At 38.8% G+C, this 16,081-nt stretch overlaps 1 protein-coding gene across 32 annotated transcripts in view; it reads right to left on the bottom strand.

The window, feature by feature from the left end:
• Positions 1–16,081, bottom strand: part of ERC1 (ELKS/RAB6-interacting/CAST family member 1) — a 518,863-nt gene that overhangs the window by 86,840 nt on the left and 415,942 nt on the right. For 16 of the 32 annotated variants that reach the window (XR_013522487.1, XR_013522495.1, XR_013522490.1 and 13 more), the window contains 2 exons: positions 8,979–9,077; positions 6,540–6,606 (listed from right to left, as the gene is read on the bottom strand). Coding sequence is in view for 16 of the 32 variants with exons in the window: in XM_078338382.1 (XP_078194508.1) it covers positions 8,979–9,077 (99 nt within the window). In the remaining 16 variants the exon portion in view is untranslated. The remainder of the gene's footprint in view (positions 1–6,539; positions 6,607–8,978; positions 9,078–16,081) is intronic. The other 16 variants (XM_078338382.1, XM_078338386.1, XM_078338385.1 and 13 more) reach the window with 1 other exon arrangement.

Below are 16,081 nucleotides of genomic sequence, written 5' to 3'. Positions count from 1 at the left end.
TTTTTAGTAGAGATGAGGTTTTGCCATGTTGGCCAGGCTGCTCTCAAACTCCTGACTGCCTGCCTGGGCCTCCCAAACTGCTGGGATTACAGGCAAGAGCCACTGTGCCTGGCTTCTAAAATCTTTTTTGATTTGACACAGGTTCAAGCTGCTTGGGATCGGGGAGAGGGGAGCGCGGTTTGTGTGTTTCGGTACATGCTCATGAGAAGATGGGGCTTAGAGAAGATGGGGGCCCACAGAAGGAATGTGCTGAGTATGGTGTGCAAAAAGGGCTGGTGGAAAGCTTGGCCTTTAATAGCAAAAGGCAGAATTCTGAGACAGCTAGTGAGAATCCAGGACAGAAGGATGAGGTGTAAAGGGAGCAAACCCTCTGGAAATAGTGAAAAGCAGAAATGAGGATTTTAAATTTCTTTGTGGAGAGGAGGGTAGAAGAGAAAACTGAAAAGCAGAAAGCAGACAGTGTACCGAGTTCAAACAATAAACTAGTTAAAGACATTTCTGAGCATACAGAGAAAACACTATTAAACTGGAGTTCAGGTGGTACAAGAATAGTTTAAATCCAGAATTGAAAAGTAAGAAACTCTTATTCAATCCTCCCATTAAAAGAGAGCCAAGAGGAAGACAGAGAAAGTGAGGAAGGGAGGGGAAAGAGAAAAGTGGGAAGGGTATTAATGCTGTAAAAGTGGTCAGCTTGTGCCTTCAGGTTAAAGCCAGTTAATAGCTAACATTAACTGAGCAACTATTGATATGCAAAGCACTGTTTTAAGGGCTTTATATTACTTCATTCAATCATCAAATAGCCCTCTGAGACAGGTATGTTATTATTCTGATTTTACAAATAAAGTGAGGTACACAGAAGTTTGAAAGCAAGTAGTCTGGTTCGAAAGCCCACCTTCTGACTAGGACCTGAAAGCAACAGAACTAGATAAAGGGGCAATCAACTTAGAAGACAGTGATTCAGACAATGTCCAAAGGAAGCTGATTAATGTTAATCCTCTGTAAAGCTCAATATGTAACTGTTCTTGTCAACTCCTCACATTTGTAATGATTCTATTTGAATTATGGGTGCCCAGGTACACAAAGTGTGGGTGGGGGATAACCATGGAACCAATGAAAGGACAAACACCCTCTCTTTCAGAGGTTCCAACCTACGAATGAGAATATGATGTGTAGGGGCTGGTGAGGAAACTAACTTCAAGGAGAAAATACGATATATAGGGGCTACTTCCAGCCCCTACACATCATATTCTCATTCTTAGGTTGGAACCTCCTTGAAGTTAGTTCCTACCTAAAATACTTTTCCTGTTTCATCTTCCCAAACTACTCAACCTTCAAGACCCACGTTTTCTTCCTTCTATGGTTCCAAATTCCTCACTAGATTCCTGGTTAGTCACATTTATAAAAAATATCAGTGAAGTCAGAAATTGCTTAGTTTCCTTTCAGTGAGGGGCTGTCTTGGGCTACCTACAGACATTCCTTACCAGCAAAACCCATTTTGTTATTCCCCCAGTTAGAAATGTAATTGAATTCAACATGCTTCTACAGAGTATTACTATGTCCAAGGAACTAGACAGGAAAATGGAAGACTCCTCTTTTTGGTATGGTGTAATGGAAAAAGCAGGGGGTCTGGAGTCTGTCTCGGGTTTAAATATGTGCCACTTGTTAGCTGTGTAATCTTGGAAAATTATTTAACATCTATGAGCTCTGTATGAGATAAGATATATGAAAGTGCTGGGCCCATAGTAAATGCTTAATAAATGTTCACTTTCTCCCTCCTAATTCTCTGCAGCTAGATCCTTGTGCTTCTTGAATTCTACTGGCTTTTCTAAGCATTCCAGGAGAGAAACTTCTTGCTAAAATCTCTGATCCACTTCTGAAAATAGAGGATCAAATTCTTCCTTGTCTGTCATATCAAAAGTCAGTCCTGATATTCGTCCAAATTGATTTTGGAACCATTTTTCTCCATACCAAGAAAATAGTAAAATTCACTGCATCATTTAATTCTGCTAGATAATTTAACACCTCCCTTCTACAGATGTATTCTCTAGAGATTTAAGACTTCCATTGTTGCACTCTTGCAATGGGAGTAATTATAGGATGTTTCAAACTGCTAAGGACATTGACAACTCCACTAAGACAGACGAAAAGGAAATGCTGAAAGAGAAAGAGGCACTTGTTATACAACACTTGTCTTAAAAGACTGTGTTAATATTTACGTCATTCTAATGAGACAAGGAAAGCCTCATAACATATTGGTCCAAATCCTGTTGTGGGATGCTACAGTGCTATAGGCATGCCATTCCAGATTTTAATAAGTGGCATGTTCTTATACCAAGACCAACTTCTAAGCCCCTTGGTAGGTACATCCTTTACCGGTGGGACCTAGCACCAGTTTACACAAATGCTCCATAGGATAAAGTCCAGAAAGGCCACATGCTGCTCTTCTTAATGACTCTGAACCCACAGGTTACTAGAAAGAAAGTTTCTACCCAAAGGATTTTCAGTTGGTAAATGAAAAAGATTTCAGAATTACATTCAACTCCATTTTCTTAGCATAAAATTTTAGGAGGCAGGACTTCATTATGATTTTCCTTTAAATTCTCAACATTTCTCTAAGTTCTTTTGTTTCTATTCATCTTTCTTATCTTCCCTTTCTAGTAATAGCAGTGCTGATATTAAAGCTAACAACCAATTTTTATGCTCCTGGTTTCAATGTAAACTTTACTTTTACTTTTCAGGATTTTTGTCAATTCAGTAGTTAACTAAATACACACAGGTACACACGCACACACATTTACTGAGGACCTACTATATCCTGGGCATTGTTAGTGTAAGGTCTGACCACGCCATGAACGGCATGGTAATCTCTGTGACCCGCAGGTACACCCCAGATGAGTTCCTATAAGAAATGATCAACCCCTGCTGCGCCTAACTAACCTGAGACATTCTTCTATTGTTTCTTATTCTGGCCACAATTGACAAGGCCACCAGACTCTGTAACCGACCTTGGCCAACCTCCTGATTCCATGCCCTACGACCCCTCCCAGTGTGCAAACCTATGACCCCCTGATGAGAATCTAGCTGATGCCTGATGAAGCAAGGTAGAACAGTTTCATCCTGAAGCCATCTCCTCCCAGCCCCTGTTGTGGAAAAATTGTCTTCTACGAAACCAGTTCCTGGTGCCAAAAAAGTTGGGGACTGCTGGTTTAAGCCATTCAGTCTATATTTTCAACAGCAGCCTGAGCTGACTGAGACAGTCATACAAGACTTCATGCTATTAGACCCAATGCCATTTAAACAAATTACAATACAGACATTTATTCAAGTGATTTACTGAATAGTTACATAACCATTATCAAATCATGCTCAAATTCTACTTAGTTACTGAACTTAAAACACCTAACATGAATGTCTGGGCAGAAGAACAAGTGTGAGAGAGAACCAATTTCCCTTTTCTTTCTTTTGAGACAAAGTCTCACTCTGTCACCCAGGCTGGAGTGCAGTGGCATGATCTCAGCTCACTACAACCTCTGTCTTCCAGGTTCAAGTGGTTCTTGTGCCTCAGCCTCCCAAGTAACCGGGACTAGATGTGTCCACCACCATAACCAGCTAATTTTTGTATTTTTAGTAGAGATGGGGTTTTGTCATGCTGGCCAGGCTGGTCTCAAACTCCTGTCTTCAAGTTATCTGCCCGTCTCAGCCTCCCAAAGTGCTGGGATTATAGGAATGAAGGAACTCTCATTTATTCTGAGTGGAGGCAGTCCTTGCTTCAGTCTGTGTGTCTTAGGAGGGCTCCTGACAGTTAATTCTTTCAAAGAAGATTTCGCTGACTAAATGTCATTAAATAGGGAATTTCTTTATAAAACTCAAGGTGTTTCCCCAAGGGAAAAAATTCCTCAACACACAGGAGACAAACCTGTGGTGATGAAAGAGAGCTATCACCATCAATATGTCTTCACTATTTCTTCTACTGTCAGCTACTAGTTATTCCTTCCAGACCACAGAAATGCCTGGGGACCTTAAGTCACAACTTTTAAATCTTTGTCTTGCAGCCTGACCTTACAAAATGAGGGCACTGGATTAGATGATGATATTAATAACAACAGTAACTAACATTTATTGAAAACTTACTATTTCCTGAAGGTGTATCTAAGTTAATGGCAACAGGAGCAATAGAAATAGCAGCATGCAATAACAGCATGTACAGTACTATTCAAAACATTCTACAGATATCAGCTTATTAATCTATCCAACAATCCTATGAGGTAGGCATTATCAAGCCCCCTTTTTAGATAAAGGAACTGGTTCAGATAGTTTCAATTACTTTCCCAAGGACACAGGGCAGGTAGAGAGGTCTAGATTCAAAGCTGTGGAGTCTGGCTCTAGAGTCCATGTGTTTTACAATTCATCTACTCCCCACGACTTCCATCCTAATGATGAAGAACTGAAGTACAGCATGATTACATACCTTGTTCAAATCAGAAGCTAGTACATGGTGGTGTTAAGAATTTGAATATAGGCATCCTGCTCCAAAGCCTACACTCTTAAGCATTATGCTTTACCACCTCTCCTGAAATGGTCTAACTTCAGAATCCTTTCCAGCTCAGAATGTCTATGATTCTCTTCCCATCTCTGAATTATATCAAGTAAGGCTCATACTTGATCAACATGTACTGGTGTCCTAGAAAATGTTTCAGATGCAAAACATATGTTCTTAAGTTTGATAAGGTAAATCATCAATTTCAAAAGTTCAAATTTTTAAAGATAATCTATTTTCTGTAAAATTAGTAAAGGATAGCCAGTCAAAACTTCTGCAGTGTTTTAGGGGTCACTCATACATTTCTTTAGGTAAAATCTCTGTGATATAATGAGGTTTACAGCACATTTTATAAAGTTGGAAACACCATATCATAGAAATCCTAGCTATGGCTGGCTAATTGTAAATGCATGGTATTAAACCAATGAAAGTTAGTATATTAGTGCAGTATGCTCAACAGTGCGATAATTGGAATAAGCTAAGAGTTATTCTCTTTTGGTAGAGAAAGGAAAATGAAGATTTCAGGAACAAGTTTATGTGCTGGTTTGTTTACTTTTTAGTCTCCTGGTGAAGTTACCTGTGAGCCTGTTTCCCAGAATACTAACAGCCTTCCTCTGATTCGCCAGAAAAAGGATTTGCATCAAAAATATAATTGTGTCCACGTATGTAGTGCTTCCAGCTGTGGGAAGCTAAGAAGCTCCTATGTTCTGCCAAAATAGACAAGGTAGAGGCATGCTCATTTCTAAGAGACCAGTAAATTACATCCAGCTACTGCATGGCCTCACATGGTTGATGATGACAAATACCTACCCTTGTAGAGTGCAGATAAATTAGCACACTGATTGCTCTCAGCATTAGCTTTCTCTGACGTGCAGCATTCTAACCTGAAGAGCTTTCTGGTTGATCTTGTGCATTTCACCTTCATTCATGCCCTCAGGATAAAGCCACCTGGAAAGCTTCCCACCTCACAGTCCAGGGCCCCTTTCCACAACTTACCTCTCCATCCTTCTTGGTTGTGTTTGAAAGTTAAGAGGTCTACACATGCCCCCATCATTTTAAGCAGTTTAACACCAAAACAAAGACATTTCAGGGAGAACTGACTCGAAAAGAGTGAGATCACTGATAAGCATGGGCAGTGAATCCAGGGAGAGCAAGGCCACCAATATGTGTGAACTTATTAATCATAATTACTACTTTTTCTAAGAAAAGTATTTCCTTAGTCAAGCCTCAAGGGCATCAGATCAAGGGGAGATACTGCCACAGCTGGACTACACTTTCCAGCCAGTTGGCCTGAAAAGGAGAATCTAGACAGTGTCCTGGCAACTGTTGAACACACCTGCAATCCATGAAAAGGGAGGAAAAAGAATTTTTAGAATGACTTCTAAAAAAAGTCTCCTTGTACTTTGCTCCTCCCTATTTTTAGGGATAGTTTGAGGGTAATGTCAAAGCCCTAGAGGATGTGTCCTAGGTGCTGACTGTGGAACTCATTCTTCTATAGATAGAAACAAAAGGAGGTTTTAGTTCATGGTATAGTTTGTTTTTTTTTTAAACACCATGCATTTATAGTTAATCATCATTAAAACTATACCTCAAACTTGGGCCAATGGCAAGAGTACTGGATCAATTTTCTATTGCCAGTTTCATATAAGTTACTATAGACCTTGCCAGGACACTGTAAAATCACCCTAGAAAGGGTAATTTATTAATAAAATCACAACTGGAGAAATTTAGTTACATGTCCTAGAAGTTCTCCCAAAAATGTATAAAAAGAAATTACAGAAGTGACTATTAACACACAGAGAGAAAAAAAAGCCACAAAATCCAAACCCCACTATGTCAGAAGCACAGCAATACACACAAGAATCACGTGAAAATGAAAAAACAGAAAGCACACCAGGGATTTCATGAATTACAGAGAAATGAGATGTGAGAGTTACCGTGTAGAAAGAAAAATGAAAACAAACAAAAATCATTTCTATAGTTAAGGAAAGCTGTTTCTCACCGTTCTGAACAAAATGGCTGAACTAAGAGCCTCTGATTGGCTATGCCCATATACCCTCCTCCTCATCCTATAGGGAGAGAGATGACAAGGGGGCAATGCCCCAGAGCAGCATGGAATGAAAAAGAGGTGGTTAGTATTTAAAACAAAGACATAAGCATAATGTAGCAGAAGAGAATTTCTTGACTCTCTTATACAGATTATAATTCCCTAAACTATCAAAATTAGTAGTTACTGTTGGTCCTCTGTATCTGCGGGTTCCACATCTGTGGATTCAACCAACCATGGATAAAAAATATGTATGTATATATGTATAAATAAAAAACAATAAAAAATAACAATGCAATGATAAAAATAAACTAATTTAAAAAAATACAGTATTAACAGGCCAGACGCCATAGCTCAAGCCTGTAATCTCAGCACTTTGGGAGGCTGAGGCAGGCGGAGGCCAAGGTCAGAAGTTTGAGACCAGCCTGGCCAACATGGTGAAACCCCATTTCTACGAAAAATACAAATATTAGCTGGGTGTGGTGGTATGTGCCTGTAGTCCCAGCTACTTGGGAGGCTGAGGCAGGAGAATCACTTGAACCCGGGAGGCAGAGGTTACAGTGAGCTGAGATCGCGCCACTGCATCCCAGCCTGGGCGACAGAGCGAGACTCTGTCTCAAAAAAAAAAAAAAAAAAGTCTAGCAACTAATTACATAGTATTTACACTGTATTATAAGTAATCTAGAGATGATTTAAAGTATATGGGAGGGGCCACTGTAATCCCAGCACTTTGGGAGGCCAAGGCAGGCAGATCACCTGAGGTCAGGAGTTCCAGATCAGCCTGGCTAACATGGTGAAACCCCATCTTTACTAAAATACAAAAATTAGCCAGGCGTGGTGGCAGGCGCCTGTAATCCCAGCTACTCAGGAGGCTGAGGCAAAAGAATCACTTGAACCCAGAGGTGGAGGTTGCAGTGAGCTGAGATCACACCACTGCACTCCAGCCTGGGCAACAGAGCAAGAGTCTATCTCAAAAACAAAACAAAACAAAGCAAAATCAACTATATGGGAGGATGTATATAGCTCATTTGCAAATACTATGCCATTTTATATAAGGGGCTTGAGCAACCATAGATTTTGGTATTTGTGAGTGGGTTTGTCCTGAAACCAATCCCCCAAGGATACTGAGGAACAACTGTAGTTTGTCGTTATACTTCTATTCTTCTGACTTTCCAAGATGCCATTTCTATCTCAGGGCTAGATCTGGGCAAAATTATCAAGTTGAAGGTTTTTCTTTATGTTTAGCTTTTCCTTCAACCTTTCTGTTTGCTTCTTCCTACTCCAGGCATCTAGTTCTCTCTATTATCAAAAAACTGTTTTCATGAGGAATCTAACGTGCATCTTATATACATTGGCATAAATTCAATTCCAAATATCAGGAAACAGGCAGAAAAAGTAAAGTGATCTCTTAGCAGGGAAGGACTGCTGACGCCAGGCAGACAGCTCTCCATTTTGCCCACATTAAACATTGATACTGTTTTCCTTCTAAAATACAAAACTTGCCTCAACTGGCTTAGTAAATGTCATCATAATAGGACTATACCTTCTGAATCTTAGAAACAACAGCAATTTGAACACTATTGCTGCTTTCATTGCACTATTTCCGCTGCTTCTGCTAAGACAATGCCATAGCTGTTATTTAGTGGAGATGTTTAGCAGGAGTTTTCCTCAACGCTTTAGTCATATGGAGGTAATTACTTGACTGCTTTTTTCCCTTAGCTATATATTTTAAGGCTGGGTGTGATGGAGATGTTAAAATTTGATTTTTGGCAATGGGATATGAGGTAATCTGTTCACCACTCTCTCCCATCCATCATTTTCAAGATTTTGGGAGAGTTCCCTTCTTCCAAGAAACTAGAATTGAATATAGTTCCCTTCAGATTCATCAATGTTTCTTTTGCATTGATGAGAAGTTGAAGGCAACAATTTTCCTTGAGCATGACATGCTGGAGGGAGCCACAAGGACAGGGAGTGAAGAACTAAGTTTCAATCTTCACTTTTAATAGGTAATGAACACAGAGTTCATACTTTACAATTAAACACCTCTAAATTAAGCTGTGCCTCAACTAAGCTTTCAAGGAAAGAGTCTTGTTTTTCTAATAAGGCATTATTTCCTTAAAAAGGAAATCAAGACAGTTAAAAATTAGTATGTATCTCTGAGGTTAATTTTTTTTCTCAACCCAATTCAAGGATTCTTTATTATTCAAGTCTTACAAGTATCTGCTCTTAAAATATTCAGAATCAACTGAATTTTTTTTAAGAATAGTTTTCAGAACTGAATTAGCTATTTTTCTTCTTCTAACTTATATCTCAGAATTTGCAACATGCTAGTACAAAACACGTCAAAATTTAAGTTTATGGGGTTTACAATAAAACATTCCAGAGCCATCTTACCTGGTCTGGGGAGGGCTTGTGATTTGTTTGATTGGAATGGGAGGATTTGAAGTGATCATCCTCATAGTTGTCGGCCATTAGCTTCATTCGATTTTGTGTCTAGGAAGAAATGATTCATAAGGTTAAATTTAAGTTTCTATGACACACTGTAATGAGTATTTTAAGGATTTCATAAGAAAGGATAAAACTAATCCTGTCTGCAGTAAAATAAACTACATATAGGATTTCTGAGGATACTGGAAAGAGTTTAGGCACTACTGTGGGGTGAACTGTGCCCCCCAATATTCATATGTAGAAGCCCTAAACCCCAATGTCACCATACCCAGAGACAGGGTCTTCAGGAGTTAACTAAGGTTAAATGAGGTCATAAGGGTGGGGTCTTAATCTGATAGGACTGGACTTCGGAAGAAGAGGAAGAGAAAAACAGAGGAATTTCTCTTTATTTCTCCGCCATGAGGATCCAGTAATTAGGCAGCCTCTGCAAGCCAGGAAGAGCCTCTGCTAGGAACTGAATCAAACAGTACCTTGATCTTGGACTTTCCAGCCTCCAAACTATGAGAAAATAAATTCCTGTTTGATTAAGCTACCCAGTTTATGGTATTTTATTATGGCAGCTTGAGCTAAGACTGGCACTTAAAGTGATACAGAATTTTTGGGGAAGAGGCCGGGCGCAGGGTCTCATGCCTGTAATCCCAGCTACTTGGGAGGCTGAGGCAGAAGAATTGCTTGAACCCAGGGGGCAGGGGTTGCAGTGAGCCAAGATCACGCCATTGCACTCCAGCCTGGGCAACAGTTCGAGACTCTGTCTCAAAAAAAAAAAAAAGGAATATTTGGGGGAAGAGGCAATATCTCAAAATCAAGATTTTTCTTTTCAAAAGGTCTTCATGATTTTTCTTTCCAAAGAGACAAGGTCTCATTATGTTGCTCAGGCTTTTCTCAAGCTCCTAGCCTCAAGTGATCCTCTGGCCTCAGCTTCCCAAGCAGCTGGGACTATGGGGACACGCCACCACGCTCGACTGATTTTAAAATTTTCTTTTGTAGAGACAGGGTCTCACTAAAAAAAAATCAATTGAAAAACTATTATAATTTACTACAGAGTTCAGTGAGGTGATCAGACAGAAGCTGCACACACACACACACACACACACACATAATCCAAGAGCTTTTCTATATATCATCAATAAACAATTTGGGTTTTAAAAACAAGTAAAAAGTTCTGAAATCCTTCTCCTGAACCCTAAGCCAGAAGAGGGCTATAATTCCATTGTCTTTTCTCCATCTTTACCAAAAAGGAAGACTGGATTGGTGATTCTGTGTGAGTGGTTAATTTAGGCCTTGAACAAATGAACAATATATTGAACACTGTAGAGAATTAACTCTGCAGAGTAAGCAACTTAGAAAACGAAGGGTACATGATGCTGGAGTGCAGTGACACAGTCACAGTTCACTGCAAACTCAAACTCCTAGGCTCAAGTGATCCTCCCAACTCAGCCTCCTGAGTAGCTGGGACTACAGGTATGCACCACCACATCCAGTTAATTAAAAAACGTTCTTTTGTAGAGACAGGGTCTCTATGTTGTTTAGGCTGGTCTTGAACTCCTGGCACTACAGGTGATTTAAAAAATAAAGTACAAACAAATAAGAGGAAAGAAAGAAAAACCATCTATAATTCCTCTATCAGTGATTATCACTCTTAGTATCTAGGTGTATCCAGTCTTCTTCCTGGGAACATAAAAAGTGCCATGCTCTTCTGATTTAGTCTATTTCTTCTCTATTTCAGCCGCACTGTGATATTTAAAAAATTACTATATTTTATAGCATATTTTCAAACCTGGTGGGATATGTCCACCAATTCTGCTTTGTCAAAGTTTGATTGGTTATTTTTAACATGTTTTCTTTTCTGGATATATGAAAAACAATTTGTCTAGTTCCATTAAAAAATTTACAGAGATATATAATGATGTCTGAGCAAGGGCTTTAAAAGAGCCAAATTGCCTGAGTTTAAATTCTATCTCTGCCTCTCACCAGCTGACTTGAGGCAAGCTACTTAAATGCTGTGAGCCTCAGTTTCCCCACCTTTAAAATGGGGATGACAATGGTATCTCTTACATAAGACTGCTGTGAAGATTAACCTGTTGAATTAATACAAGGAAAGCACTTAGGAAGGTGCTTGGCATAATGACACCCAATACATGTTAGCTATCATCATCATCGTGACCATTTTTTCATGTCATTAAAAATAGTATTCTAAAATCCTATTTTTTAAAAATTACATATATATGTGTATATATGTATATATATTTATTTATTTATTTATTCATTTTTTTTGTTTGTTTTAGAAAGTGTATTTTCTTCTAGAGACTGTAGAAATGGGGGTCTCACTATGTTGCCTAGGCTGGTCTTGAACTATTGACCTCAAGTGATCCTTCTGCCTTGGCCTCTCAAAGCGTTGGGATTATAGGCATGGACAACTGTGACCAGCCTAAAATCTACTTTTAGCTGGCAGCACAGCACTTAGCTGAATGGATATCCATTTTTTTTTTTTGGAGATGGAGTCTAGCTTTGTCATCCAGGACTGTGGTGGTACGATCTCAACTCACTGCTACCTCTACCTCTTGGGTTCAAGCGATTCTTCTGCCTCAGCCTCCTGAGTAGCTGGGATTACAGGTGCCTGCCACCACGCTCAGCTAGTTTTTGTATTTTTAATAGAGACAGGGTTTCACTATGTTGGCCAAGCTGGTTTCAAACTCCTGACCTCAGGTAATCCGTCCGCTCTGGCCTCCCAAAGTGCTGGGATTACAGGTGTGAGCAATTGCGCCCAGCCCTCTGAATGAATACTTAATGAGTACCATATTGTTGGAGATTTAGGTTCTTTACATTTTCACCTAATGATGGAAACACATTTTAAAGTCAATTTCTCTCTCTAGTATATAATAATAGGAAAAAAACACCTATTAATCAACTATCTGTGAATCAAATTTTCTTTTCTGGGATGACCCCAAGTGATCTTTGCTATGTCTGAATGTTTCTGTTCCCCTCGAATTCTTTTCTTTTTTTTTGAGGTGGAGTCCTATTCTCTTGCCCACTCTGGAATACAGTGGCACCATCTCTCATCACTGCAACCTCTGCCTCCCCGGCTAAGCAATTCTCCTGATTCAGCCTCCCAAATAGCTAGGATTAGAGGTGCATATCACCATGCTGGCTAATTTTTTGTATTTTTAGTAGAGACAGGGTTTTGCTACATTTGCCAGGCTGGTCTCGAACTCCTGACCTCAAGTGATTTGCTCACCTCAGCCTCCCAAAGTACTGGGATAACAGGCATGAGCCACTGTGCCTGGCTCTCCCTAAATTTATATGTTGAAACTTAACTCTCGATTTGGTGGTATCATGAAATGGGGCCTCTGGAAGATGATTAGGTCAGAGGGTGGAACCTCATGAATGACATTAGTACTCCTATAAAAAAGGCCTGAGGTATCATGCAATATACCCAGGTAATAAACCTGCGTATGTATCTCCTGAATCAAAAATAAAAGTTGAAAATAAAAAGAAAATAATGAGGAAGAAGGTTCTACTGCTGAAGTTTGTACTTTGATTTGGGAGATATAAATATCTAGTTGTATCACTGGTAGGAGACTGAAATCCTAGAGGATAGTGTCTTACTCAAAAGAGAAAATATGAAAACAATTTGTTTTTTTCCTTCTGTTTTTGCTTTCCCAGCACACTTTGCTTGTGAGACCAACTATAGATTTTTCACAAAGAACTGTTATCTTCATTATCGAATTAATGGCAAATAATACACTTTTTTTTTGTTGTAAACAGTAGTTGCTCAAAGGATAATTGCAAATGAATGAATAAATAAATGAATGAGTAAATAAATGTTTCCATTATACTTGGAAAACAAAATGGCCCGAAGGAGCCTGTTTGCCCTTCTGCAGTGTTAAGACGGAACAAAACAGCATTACCTATGAAGCCAAGAGCAAGCCCTCAGCAGACACCGAATCTGCTGCTGCCTTGATCTTGTACTTCTAGCCTCCAAAATGGTGAGCGATAAACTTCTATTGTTTTTAAATTACTCAGTCTAAGCTATTTTATTATAGCAGTCTGAATGGACTAAGACAATCATGAAAAGATGTAGGCTAATTTTTCTTACGGCATGTGGTATTTCATGATAAAGTCTTCTGCAGAGCAGCTCTCAGGAAAAAAGGAAAATAGAGGAAAAGAAAGAGGCATATGCAGAAAGTGAGCAAAACATCTGTATCATGTCATTCATTCAGTTAGGAAACCTTTCCATGTTGACTTTAATAGCAATGTGGGTGAAAGTATAGTTAGCCAACTATTTATTTTCTTAGAACATGAGACAATCTTTACTATCTGCATTTAGCATAAGTTTAAAAACTTAAAAAGAAATCCTAATAAAGTACACACAAATCCATTTTCAAGGCACAGTGCATTTAAAGTACTTCTTAGGAATGAGTATGTATGCTTGCCTGAAGAAACTGATCTAAGTGGATTTATCTGTCCAAAGATTACTAATATTAGTAGATTATAAGATTATAAGACCAAAGATTACTTATTTGATCCACGTCAGAGAATGAAAAAAAGAACTGTAAGAACTTACTTCTCCATTTCCAAAAGACATGAAGATGATCAAAGTTTAGTGTTCCTAGGTCTAGTACAAGGAAACTTGGTGTGAAGTCTGTTCCTGCGTAGTTATGTTGAGCACTAAGTATCTGACAGCTCACAGAGTGTTAGATGTTACACAGATCGTATAAATGACTCTGTGCTCTTAAGGGGCTCTCATAGTATGCTCTTCTCAAGATAAGACCAAAAAGCAAAAGGAGTAATTCCTTCATGTTTTACTGACATGAAAGATATTTATATCCAAAAGTTTTTCCTCTTGACCATGCCAGGTGCATGTGCCGATAGATGAAATCCTCTGGTCCCAATGACATAAAGAGGGAGGGAGGGAAGAAGGAAGGAAGGGAGGGAGGGAGGGAGGGAAGGAGGAAGGAAGGCAGGGAGGGAGGGAGGGAGGAAGAAACTTGCTGAAATAGACTTCTTTAGCTATCGATGCATATCTGTGTATCCAGGTATACATAGTCTCCCAGAGGAAAAAGGAGTTGTTTATTCTGTTAATCTTTTCTTCTAAGACAAAACTGTCTATGTCCCAAATGTTAAAACAAGTTGTTACAGAAAGTATATTCACCGAAGAATACATAAGATCAGAAACAGGATAGGTTTCTGGTTATCCAAACCCAGCTATTAAAAGATAAAGTTTAAATTTTAATCAGATTTATGTTTTAGTATCATAAAAAATCTGAGAGTTCAGTTGCAGGTTCTGTTTACTAGACTAAAAGCAGACTAATTAATTCTATAGTAGAAATCTGAAGGGACATCAGATAAAGTCACTGTTAAAATTATTATAATATCTGGTCTTTTCTTCTTGAACAATCTGTCCCACTATATATTTCACATCTAATTAAGTCATTAAATCCTGTCTTGTGGTCTTCTCCAAGAATCAGCTTTAGTATCACTAATCTTCTCTATAGATTCCTCCCCTCTCCCCTCTCCCCTCACTCTCGCTCTCTCTCTCTCTCCACACTCTCGCTCTGTTGCCCAGGCTGGGGTGCAGTGGCATGAACTCGGCTCACCACAACATCTGCCTTCCATGTTCAAGTGATGCCCGGCTAACTTCTGTATTTTTACTAGAGATGTGGTTTCACTGTGTTCGCCAGGCTGGTCTCAAACTCCTGACCTCAAGTGATCCACCCACCTCAGTCTCCTAAAGTGCTGGGATTACATGCTCGAATCACTGTGCCCAGCCTCTAGTTTTCTACTTCATTTAATTTCTGTTATTTTCTTTCTTCCGTGTGTGTGTGTGTGGTGGTGGGGGGGGAGGTTACACAGATGTTCTTTTTCTAATTTCTTGATTTGGATGCTTAGCTCATTAATTTCCTTTTTTTATTTTTTAAATAAATAAAGAGACAGAAATAGTGTCTCTTTCTGTCGCCCAGGCTGGAGTGTGGTGGTATAATCTCGGCTCACTACAACCTCTGGGTTCAAGTGATTCTCCTGCGTCAGCCTCCTCAGTAACTAAGATTACAGGTACCCGCCACCACATCCAGCTTTGTATTTTTAGTAGAGAGAGGGTTTTATCATTTTGGACAGGTTGGTCTTGAACTCTTGACCTCAAGTGATCCACCCACCTTGGCCTCCCAAAGTGCTGTGATTACAGCATGAGCCATTGTGCCCAGCCTTTTAATTTTCTATTTAATGTATGTACTTAAGAGTACAAATTTTCCTCTAAAAACTTCTTTAGCAGCATCTCACAAATTTTGATGTATAGTGTTTTCCCTGTTCTAAATATTTTGCAATTTCTTTTTACAATATTTGCAATTTCTTTATATTCTAATTTGCAAAATTTGTAATTTCCAATTTTTAAAATGTATACTTTCCTATTTTGCAATATTGGTCCTTCTCAATTTTCTCTATGGTCTTTATCAAAACTCCTGTCAGATGAGTGTACCTTCTCAGTCTGTTTTCCATGTTTCCTACCCTCTCTTTGATATTTTCAATTTTGTTTTATCTTTCTGCACTGCATTTTGGATAATTTCTGCAGTGTTATCTTCAAGTTTATTAATTCTCCTTTCATATACATTAACTGGCCACTAAGTTTTAAAGTGAATAACTAGATTTATTGATTATTTGGTAAATCTACACGTACATTTAAAAACAGTCTTTTTTTTAAACCCCTCCCAAAAAAATAGTCACTTTCCAAGCCAATGTTTACTGAATACTTAGTATGTGCCAAGCATTATTCTAACAGCCTTAGGTAATTTAATCCTCTTAGCAGCAATATGAAGTTGGTATAATTTTCACGTCAATCATGAAAAACTGAGGTACAGAGAGCCTAAATAACTTTGTGACATTCTCATGATGAATAAGTCACAGGGCTAGAGCTATAATACAAACAGTCTAGCTTTGGAGCCTGTTCCCCTTTTAAAACTAAAACAATTATATTTTAAATTGAGAATTTCCAAACATACACAACAGGAAAGAATAGGAAAAAAAACACATACATCTACGTCCTCCTTCAGAAATGA

Source organism: Callithrix jacchus, chromosome 9, assembly GCF_049354715.1.
Source record: "Callithrix jacchus isolate 240 chromosome 9, calJac240_pri, whole genome shotgun sequence".
NCBI classification, from domain to species: Eukaryota; Metazoa; Chordata; class Mammalia; order Primates; family Cebidae; genus Callithrix; species Callithrix jacchus.
The sequence above is the reverse complement of the archived record's forward strand: the minus strand, read 5'-3'. Positions and strand labels throughout refer to the sequence as shown.